The sequence below is a fragment of the Cajanus cajan genome, chromosome 4, assembly GCF_000230855.2.
Source record: "Cajanus cajan strain Asha chromosome 4, NIPB_CcT2T_4, whole genome shotgun sequence".
Lineage (NCBI taxonomy): Eukaryota > Viridiplantae > Streptophyta > Magnoliopsida > Fabales > Fabaceae > Cajanus > Cajanus cajan.
The window spans coordinates 12,331,553-12,343,126 of NC_138520.1; the positions used below are offsets into that span (position 1 = coordinate 12,331,553).

The 11,574-nt window shown below is 30.7% G+C and overlaps 1 protein-coding gene across 1 annotated transcript; it reads right to left on the reverse strand.

Moving 5' to 3' along the window:
• Positions 1–6,594: 6,594 nt before the first annotated feature.
• On the reverse strand, positions 6,595–9,719 carry LOC109802313 (syntaxin-21). Its single transcript, XM_020363624.3, has 7 exons — positions 9,405–9,719; positions 9,221–9,314; positions 8,528–8,664; positions 7,905–7,973; positions 7,553–7,710; positions 7,363–7,463; positions 6,595–6,988 (listed from the first exon to the last, which is right to left on the reverse strand). Exons 1-7 carry the CDS (start codon positions 9,575–9,577, stop codon positions 6,923–6,925), a joined length of 798 nt encoding a protein of 265 aa, XP_020219213.1. The 5' UTR covers positions 9,578–9,719; the 3' UTR covers positions 6,595–6,922.
• Between the last annotated feature and the right edge of the window lie 1,855 nt (positions 9,720–11,574).

The following is an 11,574-nucleotide window of genomic DNA, read 5'->3' on the forward strand; positions in this document are numbered from 1 at the left end:
AAAGCCAAGAAGGAAGTCTCTTCTCCATCCTCTTCATCCGGGTCATATTTCCAGAATGAAGATGATTACTTCGGAATCAACCTTGATGAAGCATCTGAAGAAGACTGAGTTCCTCCAATCGTTGTTAAAGCACTATTCCGGCTCTGAATATTGACGACATCCTGACGTCATCCTGACGAAAAAAGTCAACAACCCAGAGTCAACAATTACTGCTCATTTTGCGGAAGTGTACTGTTCACTGTAGCGGAAGCGGAAGTGTACTGTTCACTGTAGCGGAAAACTCATTTTACTGTTGTAATAGTAATCACTGTTGTAATAGTATCTTTAAGTTTTCTATAAATTTGTATCCTGCCCACAATAGATAAAAGAACGGGTAAGCGTGAAGAGAGTCTAGAGTGAGAACCTCCTCCTTCTCTCTTGCCTTTGTATCTTCTTGTTCAATCAATACAACAATTTTGTATTACTCTTTCTTCTTCTTTTATTTCTTGCATCATAAAACTTTGTGAAAACCTGGGATTCGTAAGCCTGACTCGTCAGGTGTGCCCTTGATACCCAGTATTGTGCGGACTACATATATATATATATATATATATATATATATATATATATATATATAATGCTTGTGAATATTTCATTAAGTAATGAATAATGATGAGATTATGTTATGTTTTCCTTATGTGTTTTACATATAGATATTTTCTTTTCTCACTGTACAATTTGTGGATATTTTAGGTGAGGAAGATCTGGCTATGAGTGACATCTAGAATGTCAACAGTTGATTTATGGGTATGCTCTGATATTGTGACATCGGGGTAGAGAATTTCTAGGACATGAATTGTATTTGTATACGGAGTTGAACCTATTATTTTGAAAATATTTTGTAACATCTTATGTTTTATTTTCCAAGTTTCACTTTCAGAATATTTTGGATATTGAAGAATGTTTCTAAAGGTTTCATGTGAACCCTTTTACCTATTTTGAAAATTTGATTTTCTTAGTTTATTTATATTATTACAATATATGTGTTGGGGTAGTAAGGGTGTCACAAAGCTAGATTGTATGCTCTGTGAGATGACACATCATTTGTTTAACATTTTGAAATAATGTTTTCTCTTATAAAAATATTATATTTGTTATCATTAAAACTTAAAATTTTGAGAGATCCAAAATTGTATTTTGAGTTAGCAATAAAGTCTTTATAAAAAAAAAAAAGACTTTTGAAATTCAACTTTGCCTTAAAGTTAATAACACATCCAAATGCAAGTTTGATACAACATTCAATCAAATACTTATCAAATTTGATTTTCATCCTTCTTATCATATCTTTGATCGCTTCATCTTCACAAATTTTTTTTATTCAATCTCATCTAATATTTATTATTTGTTATATCTTACTATATCTATTACTATTTAATTATTATTTTTAATTTTTTATTGGACCGACTTAAAGTCTACAGGTCAACTTGACCCTAAATTATTTGTCTCCTCAAATTAAAATAATTTCTCTATTTAGAATATCTTTTTAAAATCTATTGAGTTAAAATTGATAGTCCTAGTAATTTTGATAAATAAAAAAAATATTTATTATACTATTAAATATAGTAAATGTATATATTATGTATTGTAATAATAAATGCATATTTAATTTCACGTGCACGACATCTTGAACGCAACATGTTATTCTCTAAATTAGGATTATATTGCATTAAACTAATATGAGAAATTATGACGTTTTGTCTTGGGAGAATAAGAATGACATGTAAAAGGTCATATATATTTTAATTTAAAAATTCAAAAACAAAATATTTTCTTTATAAAAAATAATACTTCAAAAATATAAATATCATATACGTAAAAGCTTTACAAAACTTATTTTACTTTGGTTTTAAGTTGACTTTTTATATTATCATTTTATGATATGAATTGAATTACTAAAATATTTTAATTTTTCTAAATATCAAATTAATTCTAGAACATATGTTATATTAAATAATAACAACTAAAATTATATATATATATATATATAATCAAAAGTTTGAATTTAAGTATATAATTTCATTTTACTTAGGAAGAAAATTTTATTGTTTATAGTTTTTCTGTTTAATTTGAATAAGATTGTCTTTTTTAAAAATATACTTGTGTTTCTAATGAAAAAGAACAAAGGAAATTATAATAAATTCATAATTATTTATTTTAAAATTTAAAATTCTTAAAATCTATTTAATTAAAGTAATAATTTTGTAACTTTCCATCTAATGTGAAAAAAATATGATATACTAGACAAAATAAATCACTAAGATTGACATTATAGAGATTGTTGAAATAGTATGCACATGATTTTAAATTTAAATCTTATTGTCATCACTATAATTTCACAAACACATAGGGACGCACACATTCACAAAGATGAAGAAAAAAAATAAACTTAAGAGCCATATTTTGAATCGTGAATCAAATCATATGAATATGATTCATAATCAATAATAAAAATAAGCCAAAAATTATATATATAAGTTTCAAGACAAATAAAGAACCAATTAGATAAAATGAAAACAACCACAATGTCCAAAAAAAAAGTGGATGTGTGCTACACAAATTCAGCAAGACAATAATCGTTTGGTGCTACACAATAAAAAAAAAACAAGTGATGTTGCTATTAAAATGGTGGTTCTTTTTTGTTGCACAAATTCAACAATATAACTAATCACAGAAAAGTTTTGTTGCTGCACAGATTTAATAAATAGTAGTAGTTGTTGCCACTCAAAATAATATCTCCTATCTAAGATCGCTCATGACTCCTAAGATCTACATCACTCAAATCATCTTCATCTCCTAATTTCACAAGTTATTTTGATTCTTTATTATCTACAATGTCATCCTCGTCTCCTACTATGGATTTCCCTTTATCGATATTGGCATTCAAGTTTTATAGATCTACGAATCAAAAGAAAAAGAATTAGGTCTAGTTTTAGTTCTTCTGAGTTCTAATTTAGAAATATTTACCCTTCTTCCTTTTCTTATTTGGAGCTCCCTTTTCACATCAAAAAACTCATGTACGAATAATTCATGAAACATTTATAAGTAAGCAAGGATCCTCCTTTTCAATGATCCATTCATCATTTGATTCAACATCCAACTAGCATATAAAATCATAGGTATCTACCTTCTCTTCGCTACTTTTGCCTCATCTCAAGTTGAAATTATATTAAACAAAAGCATATGCATTTTATCTTTGTGGATCAAATCAATATTTTCTCTTAGTATGTACTTGATCAAAATGCACTCCAATTTCTCTCACATCTTGTGTCATTACATGTGAGACTAAAAATCTCATGGCTAACTTTTGCAACTATTTACCTCCTCCACCATAACTCTCCTACATAAGAGCTCAAAACAAAAAGAGTATAATTAAATTATAATGAAAATTAGTTATTGCTAACTTTATAATGAATGTAATTGTAAAGACTAAAAAGATACTCAATTGCTTTTTATCTCTAGTAGCTATTTCCATGTCCATTCCAAAAAATTTCTAAGCCTCTTTGAAATTTTCAAGTTGTTAATCCATTTTAACTTTTTCCTTGTATCTAAAACCATTATTTGAAAGGTTTCATATAGAGCAATCAACACCTCACTATTTGGATTAAAGTTTTGGTCATAATAATACCTAACCAAATAAGAAATAAGTTGCTAGAGGCACAAAGAAGATAATAGGCAACAAAATGAGAAATTAGTTGTAAATAACTTACCAGGAATTGAGATAATAGGCAACTACATGAAGAGGTCTATGTAGTTGCGAATTACATCTAATGTTAACAATCTTTCACACTTTTTTTATACCTTGACTCTTGGTTTTGAAAACTTTAAAAAATTTGCTCTTTTAACCCTATCCATTGCTTCATTAATGTATGGCATGGATGGTTTTGAATCACCATCTACAAGTCTTAACATTTTTGTAAGTGGAATCACACACTTTAGGCAACATGTGATTGATCTCCAAATTTTATCATCACTCAACACTAGATTCATAACTTGCTTTGCCTCACTTTTACTAACATGTGGACTAGTAGCCCATTCCTCCTGTGCAAAAATAGATCTAAGAGCATTTTTTTTGTTGCTTAATGCAAATTGGTGCTAGAAAAGAAGTTTCAAACCTTGTCACAGTTGGTCTTGCCAATTCTCTCATTTTAGAATATTTCATATACAAGTTAAGGACCCATATATGCCTATAGAATACCATAAACTCTCTGATATCAAGGATTAGATCAAGGCAATGGGCTACATAAGGAGGCCAAAATAATTTGGTTTTCTTATCCATTAACATCTCCTAGCTAATCCAAGATTAGAAGCTCCATCCGCCAAAACTTGGACTACTTGTTCCTGTCTAAAAAATTTCCACAATGTTGTCCAATAACTCAAACATTTCTTTCCATCCTTTATCACATCACTAGTATTGCCAAATTTTTTAAAAAAAAAAAATAGTCCCACTTGGACTATTAACTAGAAAGTTAGTGAGTGATCTTCCTCTCCCATCCATCCAACCATAGCACATCAAGGTGCAATCCCGTTTCTCCCATTCACTTTTATATTTTTCAAGACTTTTTTTTGGATGTTGTCAATTTCTTTCTTCAAAAAAGATACCATCACCTCATGATAAGTAGGAGGCTTCAAACCTCTACCATATTCTCCAACAAACTTCAACATTTGAGCAAAAAAAGAAATCCTTACCAAGTAAAATGGTAATGCATTGCCACGACTACAATTACAAATTTTTTGAATTACATATCTATCTTTACAAACTTCATTCATTGTCTTTAGTGTGAAAACTTTAGATGTTCTCTCCTTTTCTTTTGCTACTTCTTTCCAACATTTAGTGTTATTTCCCTCTTTCTTTCTTTCTTTTTTTCTTTAGTTTTTAATAGCTTGATAAGTATTTCATTAACATCATTCAAAACCCTTCTACAAACACTCAAATATTTCTATCTTCTAGCAAAATGATGTTTCATCCCTACAATTCCATCCCGAATAAACTTGTGAACAAAACTTACATTTAACTTTAACTCTATTTGGGGTATACTTTCACAATATTGCCATGTAATATTAACCACCTTTTTTGCTTGAGCCATTCTTCAATAAAATCCACACAACAAATAGAAATAGGGACAATCAACAAAGAATACCAACCAATAGCAAAAATAAAGAAAGGACCAACAACCAACAACAAAAAAATATGGTACCATTAGCCAATATTAATAAAACCAAACAATAGATAAGACAACTACAATGGATCAACCAACAACACCAAACTAGTTGGTGAGGGAAAGAAACCATCATACAAACAAAACAAAAGTTCAACAATGAACCATCACACAAACAAAAGAAGTCCTTTCAAGTTTCAACATTGAACTAGTAGCATGATGAAATGATCAACAAGACAAGAATACCATGAAATCGTGTTTCTATCGAGGGGACAACATAGGTCTCCTTGGGGAGGGAAATATCGACTAATTCCCTCCCTTTTGACATAACTTTTTGAAAAGAAAAAAAATCTTTCTTTAGGATTTAAAGAAAATGAATCACATGATCTATTTTCAAGGTGGCTTAGAACTTCATAAATAATATAATTCATTTCAAAATTGTGATTTCAATGATTCATATATACCTATGATTCATAATATGATACAATAACAAAAATAATTCATGATATCATTCGCATCATTTCAATCATATTATATTGCATGAATCATATTGTGATTCATGCGATACTAACTATCCATGATAAAAATTCATATGTACATCACATAAATATTATATATATTAAAGTAACACATGCAATTATTTGCACTTTGAATTACATATTATTTATCTGTATTATTTGCAATTTTTTTTAATTATAATTACTTAACTAACTTTAATTAAATATAAATCGATAAATAATTACATAGTTATTAAAAGTTTATCTAAATAACAATTTAATAGAACAAAATTCATAAGTTAATAATGAAAAGTGACCAGTAAGTAATGAAAACAGACAAAGAGGATATAAATGCTAATAATCCCAATTACATACGTAATATTATAACCATGTATGTCTGTCGCTGAGTTTAAATTTATTTATTTCATAATAGAACATTTTGGAAAATTATATACATTGCATTACCTCATATTTTAACATTTATTTCATGATTCATGATTGAGAAATTATGTTTGTTCGGTTTTTTTTTTCCCACATAATTGAGAATTCTATTGTTATTACTTGATATTGCTACATCTGCAATTTAATCGCGGCTCAAGTGAAAAGCAAGCTCAGTTAAGTAATAAAAAAAAGTATGGCTTGTGAGAGAATATTATATGAATTAATCACATATATACTGCCAGTAAAAATTTTTTATACTGACAACCAATTATATCTTTTAATTGTGACATGTCACTGTTAAAAGTAAATGTGTTTATACTGAGATGACACAATTAAAGATATAATTGATTGTCAGTTTAAAAAAACTTTACACTAACAGTCTATAGGTGATTAACTCATATTATATTGCACCAGACAATGCAAAATGAATGGATGTTAACATATGCACACAGGACAAGAACTTGCCATCAAGAACTTGTTAATTCATTGTACATGGCTTGTGAATTCATGTTTAAACAACTACAAATTCTACATTGCAAATCTATATATTACAAATAGAGGACAACTTTTCTTAACATCGCTTCACCTCACTCCCAACTTCCAGCTGCAATGCACAGTCAACATATCAAACTGTATTGCAGGACTCTCTAAACATATTTCTTTTGGACAAAACACTCTTCACACCACAAAAACACTCACAAAATATGGGAAGATTCATCAATTTAAATCAATCTCGAAAAAGTAACAATGAAGGAATGAAAATCTGTCCGGCTTGTATGCACTTGCACACTAAAGAATGAGTAAAACGAGTAAGATGATCAGCACGACCACAAAAATTGCAAGCACCCACCAACACTGCAATGTAAGAAATATATAATGAGAAGTCAGATATTATAAGAATGGTGTACATTAGTACATTACTAGTAAAAAATAATGTTGCATGCTATTCTTGCACTTCTTCCAAGCTTGGAATAATTTTCTGTAAGTAGCCAATTAGTTGAGTGCAAATGCTAACAAGTTAAGGTAGTGTGCAAATAGTAACATTCGTAAGAAATAAGACAAATTGATCATATTCTGAAAAATAAATTCCAAATTTCATACATGAAATTGACGGCGTTATATTCTAATGTCTGTAAAGTTAACTTGCTCCACTTCGAGGGAAGCCACAAATTGATTGTGTTTGACCATTATTAGAGCTTATTTAATATGATAAGATCTTTCTGACTCACCCATGAGGTTTTGGATTTCACATTTTTGGAAGCCTTGGCTAGCTGGACCCTAGCATGAGTTGTTGCACCAGCAGAAGCATCAATATTTGACTGAATGTCATCTGCCAGAATGATGCATAGAATATGAACGAAGAGAATAACTAAATGTTGTGGCAACAAGAAGCGAGTAAAATAATAATCTTATTTTTACCAATAACAACACCCTGCTCATGAACCAGAACAGCTAGGTCCTTGAATATTTCATTTGCTTGTCCAATTTGCTCTTCTACCTCTCTAATTCCCTGTTCTCTTTCTTCAATCATGGCCTCGTTGAAGGATATTTCATTATCCAATAGGAGTATTTCTTGCCTGCAGTTTTATTTTAGTGATCAATTTATCAAGCAAATCAGACCATGAAAAATTATACTTAATCAATAGTTGAATAAGCAAAAAACAACGCATATATATGTCATACAAAAATGCATATTTATATTTTATGATAAGATAATGCTTAAATAGAATTCAATTCGTCCCATTAGATAGCTGAAATGTTGCAGACTTACCTCATTTGCTCTCTGATAAAAGGTTGCCTTTCCACGTCCAACCCAACCGATTCCTCACCAGAACCAGAGCTGTTCACAAACACAAATGACAGGCGAATTTATATCAGAAGGGGGAAAAAGGAAGGCATGATTAGAATTTGAACGGTATAGAAGTAATTTTCTTAGGTTCTATTTAAATAAACTTTTCAAATAAACACTTGTCAGAGAAGAAAATGAAAAGGTATAATGAATTAAACTTCTTTGGAAGTTAAAATCAATTCATACATCTCTACTCTTAGAGAGGTTAGATTAGAGAGCTTTTATAAAAATTGCAGTGCATAAATTGATTTTAACCGAGAGAAATTTCATTCATTTTATCTTCTTATTTTCTTCTCCTTTAAGTATTTATTAAGGAGTTTTTTCAAACTGAACTTTAGAAAAACACTAATTGTTACTAAAGTTTTTAGCACAATAACATCACGAATACACTTGTTATTATTATAACTATCCATCTATTCTGTCATACCCTTGTATTTTCATCAAACAAAGTTTATTGTTTGTCTCTTTTGTTAACTATTTCATGCACCACTTTTTCCTAACAATTAGAAGTTTTCATTTTTACTATTACACAAAGAAGGATAGACCTTGTAGGTAAAGAAGAAGGGGCAGCAGGGTTATAAGTCGATTCGCGCTCAGAAGCAAGCTGTTGTACTCTTTGGAACTCTTGCAATGTGGTCTGGAAATCTCTTGCAAGCTTAGCATCCTCAATTTTCTTACTTGCCTGGGTTTGATGAAGAAGAACACAGGGGATCAACTAACATCCAAACATTTTTTCCCCTTCCCCATAGCTAGCATCCACAGTTTACAAGCATAATTAAAGAAACAGAAAATTTGGAGCACCAAATACAAGGCCAAAAGTCAATTGCGAAACTAGAAAGCATCTCAATGGATTATCAATTCACTTTTGGTACAAAACATGTTATGTTTTAGCACAGACCACAGTTATCTTCTACCAGATTGACAATCATGTTCAAGCCAAGTAAGACCATTATGGGCAAAAAAATTCTTTCTCCAAGTATTTAACACATCTGCATATTTAGGATTCGAATTTTATACCACTAGTTAACCTAAAACAACACCGTACCTGTTCATCCATGTGATTGTACAATACATACTATTAGTTTCTGTGGTTCAACAAGGGTTGAATTTCTTGGAAAATTTCCAAATACAAACTAGAAGTCAAGTTCTTGTATTTTTCCTCTCCCTCTTTCCAAATACAAAATTCAAAGTCACGCATGAAGCATCAAATAAAAGAAAACTAACGAAGCAAAGCATACATTGGCATTAGCATCACGATCAGATTCAGTCAACGATTTGAGCTTAGCAGAAGTATCCTTCACCAGTTGCAATATCCTCTGCCTCGTATTGTGCCTATGGAAAAAAAAACGTGGTGAAAACACAGAAACACGAAAATAAGAACCAAAAATTATAGAGAGAGAGAGAGAGATAAGGCGAAGGTACAGCTTCTGACGGTGTTCGGGAGTGTCTTTAACGGTTCCGACGGCATCGACGAGACGGCGGAAAGTAGCGACGGCGGTGTTGATCTGAAAAATTCCGGCGGCGACGGCCTGCGACGGCGACTGGGTCCGGCGGGAGGGAGGGTGGGACCCACCTTGGATGTCTTGAAAACTCATGGGTGATGGTATCCTCAAGTTCGATTGTGAAAAGGAAAAAGTTTGAAATTTAGTTGTTGAATTGAACTGAACCAATTGAGAAGTGGCACCTTAACTCAGTAGTCACTTGTTACACTGCACACAACCCCACTCTCCTCAATCTCTTCTCTTTTGTCTTTGGATAATAATAATATTTTAAAAAATTATATAAACTGATGGACCATGGGCCAAGAACTTAGTCACTAGAGTTATGATTAGAAGAATACAAGAAGAGTTGGACCTCTTGAAGACTAGTGGGCTTCTTAAGTCCAAGATACTCTTCACTTGGACTACTCTATCATGAAAAGAAAGTCTAGTTCTATTTGTACATATTTTGTACATAGTTCTCTTGTATAGGTATAATTTTGTCTTTGTATTTGTGATGCGCTTTACTTGGAGAGTTTAGGGTTGGTTACTTGGAGAGTTTAACTCCATTTAACCTCCTTTGCTGATACATTTATTTTATATTTTTTCAGTAGGGAAAAAGGGGGTGACATTTAACAATGCTTGAGTGTGTGACTAGTAATTGGGCCAGAACTGGGCCTAGGCAAAATTTTGCATATTAGACTCATTTTGCTCCTAATTTTTCATAGATTTGATTTAGCTAGGTCTCATCATCATATGATGAACCTAACTAAACCAAATCAAATATTTTTTTAAATAAATCAAGTGAGCATTTTGAGTCTTGGCCGCCTAGCTCTTCTCCTTGTTCTTGGCCGAATTTGAGTCTTCTCCTTCAAGCTTTGAAGCTTGTCTTCCAAGCTTCTAAACCTTGGGAGGTTAGGCTGACCTTACCATGGTTCTTAAGTGAACCATGGTCAAGGTTAGCTTGTCCTACAAGTTTTAGAAACCATGGACAGTTAGGCTAAACCTTACCATGGTTCCTAGTGAACTATGGTTAAGGTTAGCTTACTCTCTAAGCTACCTCTCCCTATATATTTGTAAATCTGACCTATTACCTCACTTTTGAAGAATGAACTCAGATTTTCTCTTAGAAAATTCTCTCTTCTCTTAGAAAATTCTCTCTTCTCTTAAGTCACAAAACCGTAGAGACTCTCCTCTAGGTTTCCTCTCAAAGGAATTTCACCTTTGAGCAAGGTTCCTTAAGTTTCTCCATCAAGCTTGGAGTGGCCGAACAACATCCATAGCTTCTCCTCCATTGAAGCTTCTTCAAAGGAGATTTCCTTCTCATCAACGTGTTCAACCTCAAGAGGAGAAGTCTTGGAATGGAGCACTTGAAAATTCAACAATCTTCTCCAAGTAGTTCCATCATAAACAATCTGTGTTTTATGATACTCTTTAATATTTTGTGAAGATGTCTGTTTTTATAATTTCTTTTAATTTTTATAGTTTAGTTTATATATTTTTTGTATTTATTTATAAAAAGATAAATACAATACAATTGCATGACAGTTGCTAAAGTTATGTAATTTGTATAGAGAGAGAAAACCTTTGTCCAAGTTGTTTCTTATGTTGCGAAAAAAACAAAAGGAAAACTATGGGTGTATTTTAGTTTGGGCTGAATTCGGGTGGAAGGGAGAGTGAAAAGCGAGAAAAGAAAAGATAAAATTATAAATATATTAATTACTGCAATATAAAAAGTAAGAAATAAAGTGAATGTTTAATTTTTAATTGAGTTATAAAAAATCACTTGAAATATAAAATAATATGATTTTTTTTTTTGTAAATTTTCATTTTTAGTCAGAATTGATTCTGACTCTATAATTAATTTAGTTAAAATAACTTCAAATAATTTTAAGGTTGGATAAAAAATTTGTATTGTATTTTACCATTAACGTTTGGAATTCCTCAAACAAAAATCATTTCATTCATTCCAAATTCAATTTTGACAACAATTAATTTTATAAATTCAATTTAATTCAAAATAAATTTTGTAAACGTTCAGTCAAACATAAATGTAGGGGTGTATTAATTTAGGATTTCATAAGATTTTAAAATATTTTTTTAAGTAAAAAAGT

Coding starts and splice junctions, on each gene's coding strand:
- LOC109802313 (XM_020363624.3), bottom strand. CDS start 9,577: ATGAGTTTTCAAGACATCCAAGGTGGGTCCCACCCTCCCTCCCGCCGG. Junction 9,315..9,404: donor CCCGAACACCGTCAGAAGCT/GTACCTTCGCCT, acceptor TTTTTTCCATAG/GCACAATACGAGGCAGAGGA. Junction 7,974..8,527: donor CCTTCTTCTTTACCTACAAG/GTCTATCCTTCT, acceptor GTTTGTGAACAG/CTCTGGTTCTGGTGAGGAAT.